Source organism: Micromesistius poutassou (genome assembly GCF_964030765.1).
Source record: "Micromesistius poutassou genome assembly, chromosome: 10".
Lineage (NCBI taxonomy): Eukaryota > Metazoa > Chordata > Actinopteri > Gadiformes > Gadidae > Micromesistius > Micromesistius poutassou.
Window position 1 is genome coordinate 16,976,851 of NC_140280.1, and position 24,147 is coordinate 17,000,997.

The 24,147-nt window shown below is 44.2% G+C and overlaps 1 protein-coding gene across 1 annotated transcript in view; it reads left to right on the top strand.

Moving 5' to 3' along the window:
* Nucleotides 1–24,147, top strand: part of tmem132e (transmembrane protein 132E) — an 88,936-nt gene that overhangs the window by 49,718 nt on the left and 15,071 nt on the right. The window contains exons 5-7 of the mRNA XM_084474803.1: nt 7,802–7,945; nt 17,181–17,386; nt 23,134–23,419. Coding sequence (XP_084330929.1) covers nt 7,802–7,945; nt 17,181–17,386; nt 23,134–23,419 — 636 coding nt within the window. The remainder of the gene's footprint in view (nt 1–7,801; nt 7,946–17,180; nt 17,387–23,133; nt 23,420–24,147) is intronic.

Here is a 24,147-nt window from a genome sequence, read left to right on the forward strand (position 1 = left end):
TGTGTGTGTGTGTGTGTGTCAATGGGTAATTTGAGCAGAATTCCGTGTCGTAATTTTTTTCTTTACAGGATATTTCCTTCTTCATAACTTCCATCTGCTTTCTAATGAACCTCCCAACACACACCCCAGAGTTTTGTCATTAAAAGTGTTCTTAATCCACACTTGGCGCTCGGTAATGATTTGATGATTGCCAAGAAGGCTGTACCAAGTCCCAGTGCAGGATGCTAGACTATCCAACACCCATCTAATTGTTGCACGCCACTCCTATAAGAGTCAGTAATTAGCGAGATAAGTCTATCAATTATAGAAATAATAACAACCACCATCAGGAGGTAAAGGTAATTTGTACTTAGGTGATTGTGTTGTCCCATGACTCATCGTTAATGAACGAGAGCAGATTCCAAACACATTGGTGGGTGAATACATCACATTGTTGAAGGACGTGTTTTTAATATTCCTAAATGGTGCCTGGGGGCTCTTGACTCAAATCACTTTCAAATACAAAGCCTGCATCATCATCACATAATTTGGATGACACCACTAAACATAAGTTAGTCACATTCATTTTTTGTCAGTTCAAAATTGAGATGATCGTTTTTATTTTTCAGGGGCTAAAAACTGAGAAGAGGGTTAGAATCAGCATTGCGTTTTTCGTACTGTATTACACTTGCACTGTGGTACTGGATACAGAACCCGGGTACTTCATACAGTATGCATGGGTGCATGTTTTAGATTGCATATTTGAACATGTTTTTTCCAGTAAAGCCTTTAACCTTATGCAAAGGAGACAACATTATGCATCAGGACTAATGCAGGCAACTCAACTGCAGGCAGCAAGTTCACCCAGAGACAACCTGAGCACTTGTTTTCTCCAATCCAATCCTTGTCATGACAACAAGTTTAAACCTGCCAACCGATGAACAGCGGAGCAGTTGTAATGGGCCGACAAGCCCTAAGAAGAGCTTTCTTTAAGTAGGTCACCTGTTGATTGAAACATGTTCCACGTCAACAGCCAGGCCGCATTGAGGGTTTGACCTATATTTAAAGAAATAATGGGGTTCCTTACACACGTATGACGAACAAAAGAGAGGCAAGAACTAGGCGGAGCAAATCCCAACCTTTTCATGACTAACAAGTTTGCCTTTGAAAGGTGAAGGAGACGATGAGCAGGCCGGACCTGTGAAAATTAATTAGTGCTTTTCAACGCAATTTTCCTTTAAGTCCCTGCAATGTGTTTGGGTGACAGTTTGAACCTCCTGAGCTCATTTCTCATGGTGTTATTTATTTATTCCACAATAGCATGTCAAAGTTAAGATTCATTATGTGAGCGTAACGTCAACTTAAGCTGAATTTATTTTTGTTAGTGATACCAACTGTCAATCTTTATATAGTGTGATCTCTTGTTTCCTCTCCCCCCACCATCTAATAAAACACAGCTCTTCAGAAAAATCACTCGCCACTTTAGCCCAATTAAATCCAATCCTGACGGATTAAATCACATTCCTGCAGTGCTTTTAATTGGAAAAACCTCCTGGTGTGTTGCCCATTGAAGCGCCGTGTTAAAGTGGAAGCTAAACTGCAAGAATGTGGACATTTACAATATGATTAATTTAAAATGCCAAGTCAATAATTTCCCCAAACTTGTCAAGACCCTTTTTGGAAGGGTCAGTAGCGTAGATAAAAAGACCTGCAAAATAAATTGGATTAAGTGGCCGCTTGCCTTTGAAATGCTGACTGCAGCATTCACTTTTCTGTTCCATTTATGTTTAATTGTTGATGTCGCTCTCTTTTTAAAGTTAAATGCACTGATTAAAGCGCCATGCTTATTGCTGGTGTGAGATTGAGGGCTGAAAGTGATAAATGTCTGCCAGTGTATTGCTAGAGCTGCTACTGACCATCTTCTGCTTCAATGAATTACTGAAGTGTGTGCTTAGCTTCTTGGCCACAATAATACTTTGGCAGGAAAAAATATACAACGCTGTTGAACTGCATATTTTAATACACAAATAACGCTCAGGGGCTGTCAACTTTTAAGAGTTAGGTAAAGGAAATAGACTAGAAATGATTTCTGTGCCTTCACCCAACCTGAAATCACCCGCACATTTTCTCATAAATCAAACAAATTTTTGTATGAAAAAATAAATCAGATTCACAGTTAGACTTGGTCCCCTAATTGGCCACAAGTCCTCCCCATAAATTTGCATGGTGGGTCTCTATGTCCCAGGCTTAGAGCAATTCAATAGTTATATCGTATATTGACGGTCTACTGAAATTAACTATTCCGTTCACTTACTTCCTGCGAGCTGTGATCAGTTAACAGACCCCCGATATAGTCCTCCACATTCTCGACAGACTCCAGGTGTCAACTTTGTTTGTGTAGATTGGATTTAGAATCTGTATCACTTCACTTCACATTCTTACTCCGCTCTGAGACTCTTTCATCTGTCAAAACAAACCTTGATCCCAGGTGTTCCCATCTCACCACGGAACAAATATGATACTGTATGCATCCAACCCCCCTGGCAAATATCAGAAGGCCCGTCCTCTCTTTCCGATATATACGCCAATTTGAAGCATCTCGTTCCAGTCGTTCCTTCTTGGGGATGAGGTTAGGGATGTCGTCAGACTGACACTGTGGTCTCACGTAAGTTTGGCTCTTGACCTAGCGTTTTGATGGCCAAGATGGAGGACAATGTGCCATCATGGCTCGAGTTGTAAATTAGGGCTGAGGTCAACCAAAGTAAATCTTGGTCGACTGAAGTTTGACCAAGTCAATGAACAAATCGATTGGTCTATGTGGGGAAAAATCTATTGAAAACATATGCATTTTATCTCTTGATTAACTTTATCGGCCTCAGTGTGATCCACTCTACCTGGTAGCCTAACTATCACTTAAGACAGTTTGGAGGAAGTCAGAGGGTTTCAGACCCATTTTTAGTCCGAGTCGGGACGATCGGGAGTTTTCCCGGTCGGCCGGTCGGCCACCGAGGTCAGGTGGACCAGCCCACATTTAATGTGAGCTGCCGCGAGACGCGTGTAAGCCGGGCCTATGCGTTATACATCATTATTCTACTTCAGCGCTCGTCTCCCCCCCCCCCCCCCCCGTCAACAATCGCGATCGCTACGCCACTGGGCTGCTGGTGGGCCGGTGGTGGGCTGGGCTGGGCCGGTCAGAATTCTCCCGGTGGCTTTTAGTGCCCCCCTCGCCCCTGTAAAGTGGGTCATACCGGACGAGCCGCGGAGCGCCACGTCGGACAGCATGCCGTAGTCGATAGACAACACATCGAAAGATTTGATTTGTTTTTGCTCTGTGCTTAATATAATGTTGGCGCTGCGATTCCTGCTGAGCTGCCAATTGCAATATGTTCACATTGAAGCCTTTCGAGTGTTAAACCCGAAAGTTGACAGCAATCGCAGACAACATGTAAAAAAACAACTTATGCCTCACACTTTTGGATGATATGCCACATACTGCCACACCGTCGACTTCTGTGACATGCTGCCATTATTTTGGAGAAGAGTAAATCTTCAATAAGTTACAACGAGCAGTCTTCCTTAGGTTTGGCAAGTTTAAAGTTGCGAAAACCGGGTTGTTTTGATCTCCTATCTTAAGTGTTATATTCTATTAAAGATGATTGATTGATGATTTATTATATCTGAAAGTACAGGGCCTTGAATATAATCTTTTTAGTAAAGTTATTTCTAACACAGTATATATATATCACTCAAAAGTTAAATACATCAGTCAGCATTTGTCCCTCCTGCCCCTGAAAATAATGGATTAAGAAGCGGTTTTTACCTTATGAAAGGAACAGTGGAACAGGTGCATATTGACCAACCAATCGACCAGCCGACCAGAACTCGACAGCCCTAGTGTAAACAGAGTAACGCGGAGCCACAAACAGAACCAGAACCAGCACCACGGCCAGCGCCGACGCCTCCTTCTTAGACTGGGGACTTGGTATCAGAGGGCTTACTCAAAAAACATTCCCCTGTGTCTTGTCATTTGTTTGCGTTCTTTCAATCCATTCAAGTTGGATTTCAACATACACAACTCAACAACCCACAGGTTATGATTGTGTTGCCTAACCTTGTCGAACCTTGATGAAATGAAAATAGGACGTATAGATCTGTTAGAGCTTGGTTTGTTATTTTTTGAGAACATTCAATTAAGCTTGTTTGTATATTAGATTTTGAAATTGCTCAAAGGAGTAGGAAGAAAAAAGCAAATGCAAATTACCTTGTCTAATATATATATGTGCAATAAATGCACATTTATTGTCGAGTGCCGCAGACTTCGGCAAAGTTAGGTTAGGTTAAAGTGTTTCAAAACTGTTTTTCCTGGGCTGTATGGCAAATATATTATCATTACATCATATAATGAAAAAAATATTATTGCATTGTCATTTGGTTCTGGTTCACTCTTGTAGGCTGTAACTGCGTCTTCACTCCAGTGCAGTTAAGTCTTTATTGAGTGCAGGGGCTCCGACACTGGACTACACTTACTTGTTTCTGCTGACCTTGGCATCTAATGCTTTTTACAATGGCCCTTTCGGACTGTTTTAGATTTGATAGTGTAAAAATGGACTGTATTGAAACTGCAATGCATCTACATACACAGGCAATGGAAAACCCCCAGCTGGCTCTGAACACGACTGTCTGCCGACTATATTTAGTAATCTTGTCAACGCTACTTTTTGTGAATATGCAAACAAGAAAAAATGGAGAAAAAAAATTCCGCTTACTGTTACTGTTCCGTTACTGTTTTGATTCACTAAAGTGGGAGAAAGTGTAAAGGCACAAATGAGCAAATGGGTCTATGAACTTGAAGGGGTTTGGTCCGCTTTAGCAGGATGCTTGTGATTGTGGCGCAGAAGAATTAAGTGGCGTAGCGATCAGCCCTTCTTGACACTTCCCGTCAGACACCTGCTTGTTAGCCACCAAGCTTTCAAGAGACACTGTGAAACAATTATCATGTTCTAGGTTTCTCTGCTGAAATATGGATAAGTAGGGGGATAGGGAGATTGGTATGGTTGCAAAAGAAAAAAAACAAGGGTGACATATATGCCCAAAAATGCCATTCCATTCAAATCAAACTTCCCCAAGCGGTCCAAGAATGTTCTGGGGCAGATGGTTAAGTCAGAACAATAGGTTCCCCAATGTGGATCAGCTCAGTCGAAGCTGTTTTTACCCCAAAGAGGTCCTTATTAAGAGAAGGGGTTACACTGACACACAACAAAGCCCAAACAATAGGAACAATAGCACTGGTGCAGTGAGGGGTCCCCTCCCCTCCCCTTTAATCATTAAGAAATGCATGTGAGGGTATGCACACTTTATACATATATATATATATATATATATATATATATATATATAATGTATGTTTGTTTTACTTGTTATGTAGTTTAGCTACATGTGTACATCTGGCGGCATGTAGTGTGTAGTAATCAGGGACACCTTAGAAATGTCTGCAGTACAGAGCGGCAAATATGGCTGGTAGTTTTCAACTTCAAGATAGATCTTAAACCACATACAGTACAACCAATGAAAACACTGATACACCATTATGGTATTGCAGTTGTGCTTTAGTTGTAGCCATGGTTCCCACATTTTTTTGGCTGGTCAAGGACCACATTTTCTGCGACGCCAACTTGAGCTTTTGTGCATCTGCTTCCACACTAATTGTTTTTTACCCAATCGACATCTGCCACACAAAATTGACATCAATGTCCCAGTGAACATAATTGCATCGCTCTACTAAGCACTAAGTGATTGGAGGTAGTTTACCCATGGCTATGAGTAATTTGTTTGTTTATACAGCACAAAATGTGTTTGCTAAAATAGAGCACCAAATACCTATAGCTCATGTCAGCAATCTCCTGCCCATCCCGTATGCATATTAGAGGACAGTAAGTAGGGTCCCGACTCCAAAGTTGGGAACCACTGAGTCTAAGCAAACATCATTTCTTAGGACACGGTTGACTTGCATTCTTGCAAAGAGTGCTTAAATGTTAGTTTCTATGCTTGACAAAAAACAGGACTGGTAAAATGTTTCTTTTGTTAGCAAATTAAACATTTACAATGAAACTATGCATGTTCTAATATGATTTCAATATAATACAAATATCATGAACCTAATATAATTTCAACAGGAAACAATACAAAGCACAGTATATTTCATTATAAACAGGTTTCTGAGGGGACATTTTGAACCCACGTTCAGGAACCCTGAGGAGACTTTATTATTTTTGTAAAACTGTAGAATTAATGCTGTGTACTCTCCAGACCAATAGACTCACAGTGCTCTGCTTGTATTATTTCCTCTCCTGTTCTTGATTTATGAACCAAGCGGGCTGTATTGTCCATTGTCCAAGTATTTAACCACCCAAACGATTGAATGCGGGGGGTCTGCGTCCCCACATACAATGACATCACCCTGACCGGATACCAGTCGGTTTCTACGTCATTTATGACTACATCACTTAAACATCACTTTTTTTTGGTTCACTCACTTTGGTTTTCTCCATTGTTTTCATTAAAGCTGAGAAGGTCCATTGCCTTTTGCAATATGAATCGCTTGCATCAGTAATGCACTATGAATAATCAGTTCAAGAACCATCAAGAGTTGGTTCAGGAATCCATGTGAAGTTAATGAGAAGTTAATGAGAAATAATGAAATTATTTCTTGTGCGGTATGCCTGCTCTGCTTGTCCTGATTAAGATTGTGTGTTGTTAGACTTTGACATTCTCATTTTTTGGGGGAATGGAAATATGCTGGTTTTCATTAGGGGGAAATGAACATTGAGCTCCTTCTCTCCTGGGCAACGCATCCGTCGCAAATGAGGGAACTTGTTACGTTCCTGCAGCTTAACATGGCCTGCCAAAAAATAATGAATTGATTCAAACTTCAACCGGCCTGGTGTGTGTTTTAATTGGGCATTTCCATACAAAGTCACAGTCGAAATGAACACACAGAGGTGCTGAAAGTGTTGCCCAGTTGTATGGAACATGTTTTGTTTTTTTATTGTGCTTTGCGTGAATTGCTGATGTTGTTGTTTTCTCCCACGGTTGTTTAAAAAATGTTCTTACACAAGTGTGATCTGTAATCTGTGTAAACAGTGTAACTGTGTCAATTACTTAGACAACACTAACTTTCTTCTTCTAATGTTTAGAAACCTAACGCAGTGATTCTCTGGCATTGGTGTCTCTGGAGGACATAATCTGTGATTATTGCCTGCGGTTGCTCTTTAAAAGAATTAACTGATACTCATCATTTTAGTTTTAACTGTCCCTCCTCTGAGTAAAAGTCTGGGTTTTGCAGTTAGGAATAAAAATAGAATGGTCAAATGAATGGGAAGATGTAAATTTCGGGGTCAGAAATCAAAAGTCCTACCTCCTACTCTCCCCAAACATTGAAGTTTTCTAATTTCGCCCGACCCAGAGTTACCCTTGTTGAATCTGCTAGCTTGGGTAAGGGGACACAGATTACAGGAAGAAAGAGTAACCAAACACTTCACAACTTAACAATCAGCTGTAGGACATCATCCTCTTTCCACAGCCTAGGGGCGAGTCATTAAATGTCCTCAACTCATATTGTGGCCACGTGATTAAAATGAACTTATCACCAGCAGCAAAATGAATTATTAGGAAGTGTGTCATACTCAACAGACATATTTGTTGATCTCCAATCATGCCAGACATCTGGCACTTGGGATTCACACCATGTGATCTCTCTCTCTCTCTCTCTCTCTCTCTCTCTCTCTCTCTCTCTCTCTCTCTCTCTCTCTCTCTCTCTCCGTAGGATACAGAGATCATTAACACTGCCATCCTGACTGGCCGAACGGTGGCCATCCCCGTCAAGATGGTATCCATAGAGATGAATGGAGCGGTGACGGACGTCTCGGCCTTTGTGCAGTGCAAGTCCTCCAACGAAGACATTGTTAAGGTATGATACCCCTGAGGTGCGCACACACACACACACACACACACACACACACACACACACACACACACACACACACTCGCTTCTCTCTCTCTCTCTCTCTCTCTCTCTCTCTCTCTCTCTCTCTCTCTCTCTCTCTCTCTCGCTCACACACACATGCCTTCTACTTTCCTCCATCAAATGGTCATGGAGTGTCGTGCAGCGGGGGAGACACAACATCAGAGCAGGCACACGAGACCTCATTATTTAGCTGGAGTAGCCCCACACTGCCTCTTGATTTCTTTCCACCCTGAGAAGAGGCAGGGGGATGCTGGCGTGGGCGGGCCGCTACTCAAATCAATTGGACTCAAATAGGACGATAAAGTAGCGCTAATAACTCCACGGTTCTGTTCTGAGCCCTCCTCTGTCGGTCCTCCTCGCCTCTCCGCCTCCTACTCATCATCCCACGTGTCTCCACTTGACTTGACTTGAGCGGGCCTGGGAGGGGCACCAATCAGCGCTGCGAGGGGAGGAGCCAGCATGGGACGGGACTGAGTCACCTCAAAACGCAGTATTGTGGGTGTTGGTGGAGCAAATTGAAGTGGGAGCAAAACAAAGAGCGGAGTTCAATCAGGGATGCTGATTGGGCCTTGGTTCTTTCCTCAAGCCAATTGTAATCAGGACAGATTTCAGTTCCAGGAGTTACTCCACATCATTGGGGATGGTTTCCCTTTAGTGACTACAGAGCACGAAGTAGCTGTTTTCTGCTTTGTTAAACCGCATTCATACTTGAGAGTTCGAGAGTATGGCAGTGGAAAAGATTGTTTTTGTATAATTATGCGTTATTAATATATATTTACCCTCTTCCTCCTACTCATATTTACATATATGTACATTATATATTCAATATATATTCAAATATTAACATTTCCGTCCATATGAATTATCTTTACAAAATACTCGCCAAAGTAGTTTTTTTCTTTGTGCATTTGCTGATCAGTACGAACACAATCATTATATATAACACAACAATAATGCAATAATTATATTGAAAAGACCTGCAATAGGGTTTTAGGGAAATATGAAACAGAGAATTAAGTGTGTTCTCTCTCCCTCACAAATTGGTTTATAGGTAATAGTTTATGATATAACTAGGTGTCGGAATGACACATAAAACTGTAAATCAAAATTAATTGGCGAAGGAAATAACGACAACGTTTCTCGTGTGTAGCTGCATAAGTGTTCATTGATTGTTGTTAAACCCCAATCCCAACCTCATTAAGTGTTTGCTAAATAAATTAACGCAAATATCAAAGCAAAAGATCTCATTTATCCGTTCCCGTTAATGTGAAGTAATGTAACATGAATGTAATTTAAATTAGTCTACTCCGAAAGGGGTCCTTTAAAGTCCTTTAAAGGGGTACTCTCTGGTTCCCGCCACAAATTGGTCAGATAAATATCATTATAACTGGGATGTGGAATAATATGTGCATTACATTACATGACATAACATTACATGACATAATACCATGAATGGTGAATTGAACCTCAACAATAAGCTCAATGAACCCCTATCAACAATATTATCAACACACAAAATATAAATCTAAAATATAAATACAAAATATATACAGTACACACTAAAACAAACACACAACACGATATCAAGTTGACAGCACACAAACCCAACATCGCTCATTGGCTTCCAAGGTCAAGCCCGTCCGATGGCCTGAAACCGAAAGTTCGGCACAGTTTTCACTTCTGTTTGTGTCCTCTCATGCAGGTGAGGCGGCAGTGAGTCACTCACGCGGTCAGGAATCAATAATAATAACAGAAAAATATAATCTGTTATTCTCACGCCCACAGATGCACTTTGGTGCACTTTCATGTGAGGCTGGACGTGGTGCCCATGCTGTCTGGATATAAACGATAAGAGCCGGGACAACGGAGAGATGAACCAGTGTCAATAAGACTGTGGCACATCATCCCTCATTGTCTAGCAGCCATTATAGACGAGGCATTTAGGCGTTTGTGGGGGAACGGGCTCATCCGCTTCACTGCTCCGGCCATGGAACTGCTTAGAGGCAGATTAAGCAGCATGTGCAGTGCAGTGCAGTTCAAATCCTTAAAGTATCATCATCTCATAGAATACTTGAAGGAAAACTTTTGAGTCAATGATCAATATATAGAGATCAATTGATTTGATTTAAACCAGCTCATACCATTGAACTATTGATCAATCATCCTTGTTTTACTGCTGTTTACAAGGAAGCAAGGCATTTATTCAAAGTGGTGTACGGAAGATGTGTTCAGAAGAGAGAGGAACCAGGAAAAAGCAAGTGAGCAAGGTTTAAACTTAATTTAATCTTTTTCTTAATTTAAAAGATTAAGTAATGAAGTATTTTATGATATCCAATTATATGTAAATATAATTATTTATTAAATATAATAATTATAATTAAATATAATTAAAGTAGATAAAGTTTTTTTTCTTAAAACATAATCTCTGCTGAAAGAAGTGTAATTAGGAAGCCATTATGACGCTATGTTCCCCCGCACTTCTCTCCTTAACAATAACAAGATGCTGATCCCTGGGCCCTGATAAATATTCACATAAGCACACAGACTCTTAAGACTTCTGACATTTGGATATTGGTCATCTTCCATCCGCACAGTTTGTCATCCCTTGCGGTAAAGCTGTTTTCTATTTTTGTTCTTCCCGGTTGTTATCTTTTGTTATTTTAGCATCCCGCTGTCCCTGTAATGTACAGTTAGGATTTGAAGTGTGTGCATAGTACAATAATGAATGACAGAGCCTCAGCAGATAATGTGATGTAGTCATGTGTGTTGTGTATATGCTGTACTATACAGTGTGTGTGTGTGTGTGTGTGTGTGTGTGTGTGTGTGTGTGTGTGTGTGTGTGTGTGTGTGTGTGTGTGTGTGTGTGTGTGTGTGTGTGTGTGTGTGTCAGGTATGGTTATTCATGTGACTTAAGGGCTCTGCTGAAACTGGAGGGTTTTTTTGCGAGGTTGGCAGAGAGGAGAAATGAAAATTACCGGGGAGGATGGGGTGGGTGGGTGGGTGGGTGGAGGGTGACGAGAGCAGAAGGGACGAGGCGAGAGGCAGGGCAGAGATGTCCGAGACCCACCGCGGCACGGGGGGAGACGCACACTCACCCACGTCTAATGCCTACAGTGAACCGCCCACCTCTCTCGTTCTCTCTCTCTCTCTCTCTCTCTCTCTTCCTCTCTCACCCCCTCTCTCTCTCCCTCTCCCTCTCTCTCTCACTCACCCTCTCCCTCTCTCTCTCCTGCTCCCTCTCTTCCTCTCTCTCTCACTCGCTCTCTCTCTCTCTCTCTCTCTCTCGCTCACCCTCTCTCGTTCTCTCTCTCTCTCTCTCTCTCTCTCTCTCTCTCTCTCTCTCTCTCTCTCTCTCTCTCTCTCACCCCCCCTCGCTCTCTCTCTCTCTCACCCCCTCTCTCTCTCTCTCTCTCTCTCGCTCACCCTCTCTCTCTCTCGCTCCCTCTCTTCCTCTCTCTCTCCCTCTATCTCCCTCTCTCTCCCTCTCTCCCCCCCTCTCCCCCGGGCAGTGTATGAGTCACAGCACCCATGTGAAGACGAGGAAAGAGAGATAAGCTCGCTGTTTCGGGAGTGTTGCACTCATCCTGGTCATGCTGGCTGCCTAGAAGCCTCCCTGACGCCCCGGACCACCACCACCACCACCACCACCTCTGTGCCCCCCCCCCGCTAGCCATCCCACCCGCCCGCCCACATGCCTGGGTGAAGCCAGAGAGGGTCCTCCCTGCAACATCAGTCGGACATGTTCACATCAGACGGGACTTTCATGTTTGGCACAAAGACGAATGAGTCAGACCCTGTCTTTCATATTTTCGGGGGAAAACGTAGAGGTAGTCTGGGTCTTTCCAGTCGACTCTTTTGACACTTTTGTTGTGCTTGAGAGCAGGGAGGAAGACCCTTACAGTTTGGGCAGGTCAATCGGGTGGCGCTTGAGCTGTGATTGGGTGGATTGGTCTAGACATGGGCTAGACAAGTCGAAGGGCAGAGCGGGCGAGCTCGATGGACCAATGGCTGGCCACGACCACGAATCCGGACACAAACGGAGGTGAGGGAGCTAGACCGATAAAAGCATTGCATCGGGATGGGCTACTTTGGCTACACCTAGTTGTCAACACGAGCTAGTTGGGTACCTCATTTATTCACATCCTCCATAAATCATCTTGAGCCATGTTCAACTCCCCCCCCCCCCCCCCCCAGCCTAATCAGGATTGTTCCGTTGTCATGGCTGACGACAGAAAGTCGTTCCTCCGCTGTCGCTGACCCGTGTGCGTCTGGGGGTCACCTGTCATGTGTTTCACTAGAGATGTAGAACCCGCAGAGAGTTCATGACCCCCGGCCAGCGATAATGGGAGCGAGGTCACATAGAGACAATGCTAATTTATCAATCACAGTATGGCCGCTCGGGTGCGCGTGCATAGTCGCCCACATTTCTTTGGTGAAGTTTATTGCCTTGTATAATAACACGACAACTTCAGAAATAGCCATCGGCTGGAAGCCACACTGAATGCGTGATTAAATGAGGCGCATGATTATGGAGTACAGTGAGAAGTGGTGTGTGTATATATTTTGTTGTTTATTGTTTTTTCACATTAACTCTCGCTAAGGCCACAGCTCCTAGTTGTTTACATTTTAATATTTTTGCTTGAGTTAAATGTTGTTTTGCGGCAGTTTTGTTTTCGCCTTCATTACTTAATGGAGTTTAGTGTAAACAAGTGGATATACGCTTATTATTATGACACTTCACATCATCGCATTTAGGGAGATGAACTGATTAAGCGGCATGCCTCTGGACATTGCGACCACCAGGGGCACATTTGTATCAGAGCTGACGACAGATTTTGCCTCCACATTTAACTGACAAGTCACACTGACAGGCACTGTCAATGGACAACAATGGCTGAAAACAATTTACTAACCAGGGTTTTTCCCCACACATTTGGAATTTAAATTAGAAAATGACATTCATTATATTAAGCTATATATATATATATATATATAGCTTAATATATATATATATATATGTATATTATAATATATATAATATATATATGTCATTTTCTAATTAGAAAATTAGAAAATGACATTCATTATATTAAGCTATATATATATATACATATAGCTTAATATAATGAATGTCATTTTCTAATTTTCAAATATTTATATATATTACTCATATGCACATATTTGCAGATTTACAGCATGCAAAGATAAACATGCTTAATAACCACTTATTGAATGGATTGATTGGAGTTATGCCAATTTTCAACTTTAAACAGTTTGTGATTAATGTCCATCATCGTACTTTGATGCGTTAATTGGAATAAAATAAGTGTTACATTTTTCTACCATTAGCCTCCTGGATAATGATGAGGTCTTTCGTTTTTAAGCCCACACTCTCTCTTTAGGGGATTAATCCAAGATTCCAAAGTCATCTTAAGTGTTTCATTTTCTCTCTTTTTTTCTGAAATTATTGCAATGCCTTTCCCTTAAAGAAAATAATGGCCTGTAGTACAATGGGAGTAAGCCACTGAATCAGGCCGGAAGTCATGTTCATGAAAATTGAATGAAAATTATATCTCCAGCATGCAGACTTTCCCCAGCATGGTGAAATGTACGACGAGCTGTGCTTTTACCAACACTGCATTGCCGGAATAAAATGGCGGCTGTGAGATTCTGTGTTTCTGATGTTTTTCTGCAATCAAAGCCTTGATAACCAAAAAATCCCCCTGACCAAAAAAGGGAAACTCAAACACAGACACACACACACAGACACACACACACAGACACACACACACACACACACACACACACACACACACACACACACACTTGTTTACTGAGACTCTAGCCAGAAAAATGCCCTAAAATTAATTAAATGAAATGTTTGTTTCTGCTGTGCCGTTGCGTGCTATTGCACGCAACAACAGCCCGCTCCCTTATGTATTTATAAAATAGTTATCCTAAATGTCCCTAACCCCACTTTAATCCCTTATGTGATGGGGGGAATAAAGGGATGAAATAACATGTCGGGACTTCTGTGTGCCCTGTTTCTGCACCACTGTTTGGTGTGTTATTATTGCCCCCCCCCTCTGCTGACCCTAACCTCAACCCTTCTGCTTACATGCACTCTGTCTTTGTCTCCCTCTCTCCCTGTGTCTCTCACTCTCCCTCTCTCCCTGTGTCTCTCTCTCTCTCTCTCTCTCTCTCTCTCTCTCTCTCTCTCTCTCTCTCACACACTGTGTTTCTCTCTCTCCCCCTGTCTCCATGTGTGTCTCTCTCCCCATATCTGTGTGTGTGTCCCTCTCTCTCTCTCTCCCTATCTCTCTCCCTTTCCACTCCTCTTGTCTCTCTCTATCTCTATTTCTATCTCTTTTTGTCTGTCTTTCTCTCTCCTTCTTGAGTAGTGTGTGTGTGTGTGTGTGTGTTTGTGTCTCTCTCCCCCTCCCTCCCTCCCTCCCTTCGTTGCGTGTCACTGGGTGATGTTAAGCAGTCCCTACCCCTTTTTAATCTCCCCTAATGTGACTCACGCACAGCATGGCGAAAAGAGGCCATGCCCAGCACTCTCTCCGCACCCCTTTCTCCCCCCCCCCCCCGCCCCTCACCCACCCTCCCCCCCCATCCGCCCTGCTATCCGCATGCTCCACCCAGGCAATCTGCTGGCACCGCGGAAGGTGCCACTGTGCATTAGTGACGCCGTCTGGTGGCGCCGTGCGTGGGAGCCGGCTCGTCTTCACGCGCGGGGGGGGGGCCCTACAGGGCCGCTGATACCCATAGCTGCTAACCACTTTTGACTCACAATTAAGCAGGCCGAGTTGATCAGCTGCTGCCGCCGCGGGAGCCCCCCCGCCACAGATTAAGACTGGAGTCCACTGTGTGTTAGTATGGGGGGGGAGAGATCTATGTTTCAATATCTGTGCTCATTCTCTAAGTGTGTGTGTGAGGGGGCAGGGGTCTGTGTGTGGGGATCTGTGTGTGCGTGCGTCTGCATCTCAGGGTGTGTGCTTATCATTGCGTGTGTATGTTGTGGGGGTTTGTGTGTGTCTGTGTGTGTATGTGTGGGGAGTTTTTTTTTTCTGTATGTCTGCACTCATGCACTGTGTGTGTGCGTGTGCGTGCGTGCGTGCGTGTGTGTGTGTGGTGATCCAGGTTAAGTGAGGGTGAGTGCACCACAGACAGACGCTACCACTGACTCCAGACCAGCGGTCATTAATCCACATGACCGGGCAGGTGTCTCCTCTTTTCTTTCATTTCTATCGTTCCTTTCTTTTTCACGCTTTCATCACCCCAGCTGTAACGAATGAACACAAAAAAGCTGCATGTCAAAAGAGAACTATACAGTATCTCTATGTTTACAGATAGACGGATACCTAAACAACAAGAGGCGTTACACTGGGAAACTTCTAAGGTTGAGTGCCCTGGAATTGCATTAGCTGACCCAGACGAGAATCAGGCTGTCATCTTAAAGAGTCCTTCCATCGCCCCAACCTTGCACCCCCACCAGCACCACCACCCCCACCACCGCCACCATGCCCTTCCCACTCTTTCTCCAGAACTCTGGGCTGTCTGCGTGGGAGGGAAAATTGTATTACCCGCCCCCCCCCCCCACAACTCTCCCTCTATTCTCCCCTCCCCCCCCTTCCCCCATGCCCCCCCTCCCATGCGTATGATGAATCCCCAGCCCTGAGAGAACTGGCCAGCCCGACCTCTATCTGCAGAAGAGATTAGATCCTCAGATTACAATGCCAGCAAACCCCCCCCCCCCCCAGCGCCACACACACACACACACACACACACACACACACACACACACACGACCCCTCCATCACTAGATAAATCTTTGACGGGACCCGAAAGCAAAACTTGCTGTGCGGATCCGTCTCAGTTAATAATTAAACATGAGGTGGTTGGGCAGACGCACACTTCCAGGGCGATTGAGTCTCGGTGCTGAGCGGAATTCTTAACCGAATGATAAAACTCAGAGGCAGCATCAGGAATACTTTTGTTAGAGAATCAATTATTAATACGTCCAAACTAAGACTACGTACAACTAAGGCGAAACAAAACATTGAATAAAGCTTGCAGACCGGGTCTGAAGGGTGTAGCATGTACACTTTGTAACCACGGTTGCATACCGTCTCTCGCTCTCACGCCGCTTGAGTTCTTTGTTTGGTTCTTTGTTTTGTTTGGTTTGTGTGACACAGCGACATGAATAGCTTTAGCTTGAGACCTATGAGACAGCAGCACCAGATGAATCTGTTTATAGTTCAATGTCAATATTTACTTCATGTCTAATTTCAAAAAACGAATTTGTGGCAAAATGTGTAAATACTTCATTAGAGCTATCATTAATTAGAAATGTTTCAAAGATAACAGTGCACAGTGGATTCTATCCATAGTTGTGATATTATAAATGCTAATATGGCAGTAAAGTGTTTTTAATGTGAGGTAAACAATAGCTCTGTAAGTTACTTAGATAAACAATATTCAATAACATCATTTAGTTGAGCAATATTATAAGATAATGGCAGAATAATTAATCTTAGAGTCACCATTGTTACCTCTTATCACCTATTCTTCACGTCACTTCAGACAAAGATTGAATTTACAGACAAGACAGCTTGGGTTATTGAGTATCAATTGTTAGAAAATATAAAATACAGCGACATTTACATTGAGTAGACGCTTTTATCCAAAGCGACTTACACCTTTCCATACACAGAATCCCACACCGACGGCGGTGTCAGCCACTCACAGCGACGGCCAGCTCGTCGGAAGCAGTTAGGGTTAGCTGCCTTGCTCAGGGACACCTCGACACTCGAATCGCATCGAACTAGCAACCTTCCGGTCACAAGCCAACCCGCTCTACCTTACGCTCTACCTCCTAAACCAAGGAGGTAGACCCTATCCCAAAGGACTCACTGGGATTAAGAAAGTAATCCGTAATCTGTATTATTGAATTGAATTTATTTATTTAAAACAGGGACAGTGCACAAAAAAAACATTAATCTTGTAAAACAAGAAGAGATGCTTTGAGCCAGGTTATAGCAACAATTGCTAATTTCCGCCTGTAGTCCCTATTCGTCAATAAATCATCAGCGACCCAACACATGACAACATGGCTGCCTTGCACACCGAACTGAATTCTGACCCTGTCTTGCTCCTGCCTCTCTTTCTCCGCCAGGTGTCCATGAACTGCGACTACGTGTTTGTGAACGGGAAGGAGACGCGGGGGTCCATGAACGCCCGGGTCATCTTCAGCTACGAGCACCTGAGCGCGCCGCTGGAGCTGACGGTGTGGGTGCCCAAACTCCCGCTGCAGGTGGAGCTGTCTGACAGCAGCCTCAGCTTCATCAAAGGGTGGAGGGTGCCCATTCTGCCCGACCGGAGGTGAGGAGGCACACGTGCAATGGGTCCATGCGGTGGGTTTGGGTGTGAAACAGCTGGTACCGTTCACCTGGAGAATTAGGCCAAGTCCACACGATACCAAAACGATCTTTTTTTTCCCCGTTTTCCCTGGCATCGTATCAAGAACATTTGCGTCCACACGGATCCATCTCAATACGACTCAACACGCTACTTCATGTTCCAGGCGTATAGGTGGCGCTGTTTTAGTTTTAGAAATTCACCGGAAACGGAGAGGAAGAGGCGGAGCATGCGCATAAAGCTTGAGCGCTGTATACAAATAGACAGTAGAAGAAAACAAACTGAATGAGAAGTTGACGATGGCGCCTGTAGCGAAGAAAGCAGAGTCTTTTGTGTGGACCGACTGTGAAGTAAAATTGCTACTGCGACTCTCACTCGACTACAAGGCGAATAAATTGCTAGAGAATGTTGACTGGGAGTCGTGCCAGTCGAAATATTTGGATTTCGTGGTGGCACAGGAGCATAATATTTTGCGATAGTAACCCTAATAGGCACAATATCTTCTCCAGCAGGAACACAAGCATGTAGTCGGCCATTGTTGTTGTTATGAGACATCGTCACAGGTTACAAGAGGTTACGCTCGAGGGGTGTGGCGATGACATCATCGAAACGCAAGTATTGGCGTATTGGCTGTCCAGACGAACACTCAAGGGCTGCGTTTGTGAATTTATTCACCCTGGGACCAGGTTTCAGAAAAGTCCGTTTGCATGCGATGCGTTTACAGGATTCGTTTGGATGGCCATCTGCGTTTAAACCAAAAGGCGTCTCCGTGTGGATGGCCCCTTACTCTTTATTCTTTGTTGCTTTGCTTTGGTCAAATCATCATCTGTCAAGGATGTTCTGTGTCTTGAGTGTACCAACGGATGAGAATAGATTTCATTATTTCACACGAGTAACATAATAAGCACTTACCAGCAGTGTAAACAGAACGATTCATAATTAAAAGTCTGAAAAGGAGTAGAAGTAAAATACTTTACCCCACCTATTCCCATCCCGACTAATTGCATGGAAACATTGAACCACACAGTTAATGCACTTCACAATCTACGGCTAGGGGCGGTGCCGGTACTATTTTTTTAAGCAAACAAACAACAATGCAATAACTTGTGCTGTCCCCATGATTTCATTTTAGTGTTTGGCTACTCTTAAAGGTCCCACTTGACTCGCATAGTGCTCTCAAAAGGGTTTTTGTAGCTGCAAAAGATTGGTTGCTGGGGCTTAAAGGACAAGAGTGCATTTATAAAGAAAACAAAAGGAAACAGAGACTGACTCTGGCCTTGTCCTTTACGCAGTTCAGATATGGATTACAATGAGGTCAGAAATGAATAACTGAACAGCAATGAGAAAAATGGCGAAGATATATTATTCCAACCCCCAGTCAAGTTGAAGAGTCATCCAAAGGTGGTTTAAAGCAGTATCCAGACAGCTATGAAGCTGCCATGAACTATTAATATAATGCTTTATGTAGGCCTACTTCATTTCTTAGTTTTTGTTATCATTCACACTTGCGGGTATATGGTAGGATCTCATACATAGGATCTCATGCATTCTTTTCCGTTTGATGGCGCTTCGCTTCGAGGAGTAAAGGCCAAGCATGCGGCCTTCGTATTGAAGTTACAGTCTTGTAAATAGCAGACACCAGAGCAGGTGATGCAAACGAAATGAGATGTCTCCAACATGCATGCTAATGAATGGCTGGCATCATTGTCATATTTAGGGAGAATGAATGGTAATGGAGGAGGCATGAAACCTTTCAAAGACAGGGCCCAGGTGGGGAAAACAATCCTTTCTCAAATTGGGACATCTGGACCAATGACATTGTATGACAACCTTCTTTCATTCAAACAGGTACCGCAGGCGCACACGCACACGCACACACACACACACACACACACACACACACACACACACACACACACACACACACACACACACACACAGGTACACCCCTTCTAACAAATGCAGAAAAACAAACCAAGAGAAATGCATGAAAATACTCCACACATGTTGATTTGTGGAGTGGTATTTCAATGCTGCCGTTGTGATCCAATTTGACCTTGAAGGCCGTGGCATATTTATTCTATAGGTTACCTGCTTTTTTAATCAACACAATATATATGTGAGATTCCAAAGCATATCAATCCCATTTCCCATGAGACAAAAAAAACTAACGTATCAACCACTACCATCTGGCTTCTATCTTTTGTGGGAAAGGTTACTATCTGTATTAATTTCAGTGACAAATCACTCTTCAGTAGTCACAGGTATTTATCTGCTCAAACTGAACGGCGGTGATGGAAACACGACAGCCGCGTGGACATGCTGTCTTTCGGCCCTTTTTGCATAAATAGAAGGGTTCAGCGTGGAGCAGCCACGCTTTAGTTTTTTTTCAAACCAAGTTTTAAAGAGAGAGATTTTTAAATCTAGTGTTAATAAATCCTGTTTTCAGGCTTGTTAGTGATGCCAGGAAAAAGGGTATTACAGTGAATTTAGTTCAAGGTCATTGAGGAGGTATGCGCGTTAGACATGCCTACTGGTAGGTTGTGAACATTGGGGGTCAGCTCCTTTCGTCTCCTAGTCTGCCCATTGAACTATATGTACTATACGGCGTTGTCCCTTATTTATCTTAAAGGGGACATATTATACCACCAGGTGAGTGTGATTAGCCATTGCAAGCCGTTTTGAAAATGTGCCGCTTCTGACAGGTGGGCGTGTCCACCTAGATGTGTGCTGGATAGATCAGTCTACCAGCCTACCCAGTGGACTGTAGCAAACGTTGCTTTTTAAAACGGCTTGTAATGGCTAATCACACTCACACCTGGTGGTATAATATGTCCCGTTTAATGAGATGGTATTGTGTTGTGATTTTTCATTATTTGCCTTTGAAGAACGCAAAAACAAATCAATACCAAGTGAATACAGAGAATATAGCGCTACTACTCTTCATCAGCGTTTGCCTGTTGGTTCAATATTATTCTTATTATTATTTATCCACACCACCAACTGCCATCACGGACGGCTTTGGCCGCAGCATTTCCAGACACAATCCGGCAGATTGTGTTGGAGTGGATTCAACAACAGAAATCAATTGTGCAGCGTCGTCATGCTGAACACCCAATGACGCCTTGCTCGAAGGCTGCCGTAACAAATTCCTTTTTTTAGAACAGATCTGAAATGATAGTGTTTGTTTTCAAGTGTACTTCTGACCTTTGATTTTTATTTGCCCGTATATGACCATAGATCTTATAGGCCGAAAGACACATAAACATATAATATATATATATTTATATATATAAAAAATATATATATATGAACATTTATTCATATATATATATTCTATTGTTATATATTAGCCTAGGGTCAATCGTTTTTTACATCCAAATGCTATTTAGACTGGGAATGAGGAACAGTGCTCAGCCACATTGTTGAGTCGACCAATACATCCATAGATCAATGGGTCTTTTTTACCGTCATCTCTGCGTGACTCTGACATGGGGTTACACTGTGCTCTCGTAAACACGGGAGCCTGCCGTTACTTATATATAGGGCTCCATTACCCAGCTTCCCCAGCCTTTTCTGCTTCAGCCCGCAGCTGAGAGCTTGGCGAAAGTAATACTTTTCCGGGTGAGAAATGACTGTGCGCGCCGCGCTGCACATCGTCTGGGTTCGCTGAGAGTATATCATTTTCCCTTACCTTGCCCTGTGGTACTTTGCAGTGTCAAAGACCGCTGGCGAGAGATAGCTCCTCTTAGTTTTTCCAATGGGCCTTACGCAGAACAGTGGAGTTGCTGATATGCTCCTGCATACTGATGAGGCTGTGCCTCAACCCCCTTCAGAAAAATAGTTCTGTTATCATTTCCTTTTGTTAACCGGGGCCCATATCTTGGCGGGTGGACGTGTTATTTCCGATGTACAAGGCCCACGTTTTTCTTTTCTTTGCTTTCCTGTTGCTCACCCCTGCCGGGCGTACCTTTTGTAACCAAGATCACGCCGGGCAGTTTATTGGTTTCCATTTCTTCCATCTTTTTCCTGCTGAAGAAAAAAATAAAAAAAGACACGCCCGTCTGTCGGTCTGGTTGTGCAATGATTGTCGTCCCTCTCGTTTTCTTCTCACTGCTTCCAATCATTCTCTCTCCCACTGAATTCCTGACTGACTTGAGCTGCTATTTCATGTTATGTTATATTTCCCCCTGTCCCCTTCCGTCGGCGGTACTACTTGCTACGTCAACATGGCACAAGATATCCTCGTTCACTGATGAGGGCTCAGGTAACCTCGGCTTTGCCCGTGGGGCCTTTTGTTGCTACAGTGCAGCAGGATATATATATATATATATATATATATTGATCACTGGCTTGTGCTGTTATCTTTTCAGTTGAAGCTCGAAAAAATCAGAAGAGGACATAAAAAAAAGGGATTGGTGTAATTGGTCTTTGTTCACCGAAGCCTGCTGTGTGTCCGTACGGATCTCAGACCCTAATGAGAATGAACATTACACTTCTAGGTCAGAGGGAGGCTGAGGGCACCTGGGTTAAGTCTTCTTCTCTGACCTGAGCTGTAAGAGTGTGTGAGACAAAAGAAACAGCAGAGTCAGAGTCACAAGCAGTCTATTGTTTTCTCTTCAAACTTCACCGAACAGCTTTCAGGTCACCACATCTATCGAGACACAGTTAATCCTGCCCTCTGAGGCATGGCTTCTTAAACACACCTACATCTGGCCTGAACCCAGAACAGAGAAACCTTTGCGAAAAAATGTGCGGCCGAGCGTCCTCATTGGTCGGTTGTCGGGCAAGCAGGGCACGGTGTCAGTTAGTGTGACGGTTCTTGAGATGTTCTTTCTTCTAAAAGAGGGTTGGCGTCTTTTAAGTCTATTATCAAAATGATCCGTCTATCAAAACCTCCTGTGAGCGAGGCAAAGCCTTTGAGAAAGCAATTCCTTTGCTGAACAAGTCCATCACCCTTCTCTTGTGGCGTCCTTCGCGAGAAGGACTTATGTCCAGGCGTGTTGTTTAAACCCTCAGTTTTGTTTCGCACTTTCTACTCTCTATTGGGCAGATATCCTTGTTTGCCTTCTCCAAACCCCAAATTGTTAAGAAATACGCACATTACGTTATGTGACTGGGTACTATTGAAGATATGTGCATTTGGTATCGTTAGATTAGCATTTAGGCATTTGGCAGATGCTTTTATCCAAAGCGACTGACAGAGAATTCAGATACATCTCATTAAAGAGGTAGGTAGGAGTTTCTCAAGAATCGCTGCAGGGGTGCCAAGTACCTTTCATTTGGAAGTCGAACACAGCAGGCAGTAGACAAGACTGCAGTTATTTTGAGCTTTTGATTTTTTATGATCTTTATTTTTTAATAGCCCTCTTTGTGTAAGGGCGGTGACAACAAGGCTGTCACTGCCGCTGCGATCGCGGTGTCAAGGTGTCCCTGAGCAAGGCACCTAACCCTACCTGCCGCTGACAATCGGCCCGTTTGCCTCGCCCCCGCCCGACCCCGCCGCCCGCCGCATGAACGAACGCGGGAATCCAATAGACTCACCGCGCGGGAAGCGCTTCGAGAGGCCACAGGGCTCCCAAACGCAGCCCTTATGCATCAACGCATCAGTCCATTGACACGGCGTTACTCACCCATGCGTTTGTTTACCCCACCCCGTCCCCCCCCCCGTCCCCCCCCCCGCCCCCCCCGCCCCCGTCCCTCCACGTCAGGAGCACCCGGGACAGCGACGCGGCGGCCGACGAGGAGGAGGACGAGCCGCGGGTCAGCCGGGGCTGCGCCCTGCAGTACCAGCGGGCGCTGGTGCGCGTCCTCACCCAGTTCCACACCACGTCGGCCGAGGGCACGGACCAGGTGATCACCATGCTGGGGCCCGACTGGCGCGTGGACGTCACCGACCTGGTGCAGGACTCCCTCAAGGTGGCCGACCCCCGCGTGGCCGAGCTGGTGGACCGGACCGTCCTGGTGGGGCTGGAGCTCGGAGCCACTGCGCTCAAGGTACGGGGGAAGCCAATGGGAGAGCAGCCCTGGGTCTGGACCGCCCGCCCGCAGGGTGGGTGTGTGTGTGTTGGAGGGTGGACTGTTGAGACCCAGGGCTCTGGAGCCAATGGGAGACTTGGGTCTGGTGTGTGTGTGTGTGTGTGTGTGTGTGTGTGTGTGTGTGTGTGTGTGTGTGTGTGTGTGTGTGTGTGTGTGTGTGTGTGTGTGTGTGTGTGTGTGTGTGTGTGTGTGTGTGTGTTGGAGGTTGGGCCGTTGCACTCCTCATATGCAGGAAGAGTTTCATTAGCCTCGGTCCCACATAGCTCCTGCTCAATCACGATTCACCGAGGTAACCTTTGGCACCAAGCAACCTAACCAGTATACGATCATGGCCCCTATACATCTATAATGCTGGTAGCCATTAGGGAGCCTCCTGGGCTTTGAAGACTCTTGGCTGCGTTTGCCCAGCTTGTCAATTTGCTACCAGGGTGATTGTCATTTTCCTGTTGTAGTTTAATTAAATGAACACAGAAACGTCGCTGTTTTCCTTCTCGCCACATTCCGTTTCATTATCTCGTCATGTTCCTCACTCTACTCTCCCTTGCTTTTCCTTTTTTTGTGTGTTTCCGCCAAGAAAGTAATTGTCTTAACATTTAACATGGCTGATCTTTAGCGGTCAGTCACTAACAGAGGAGGTGCAGGAGGAAACAATTAGAGCTTGCTTTCGTCTTCTTCTTCCTCATCAC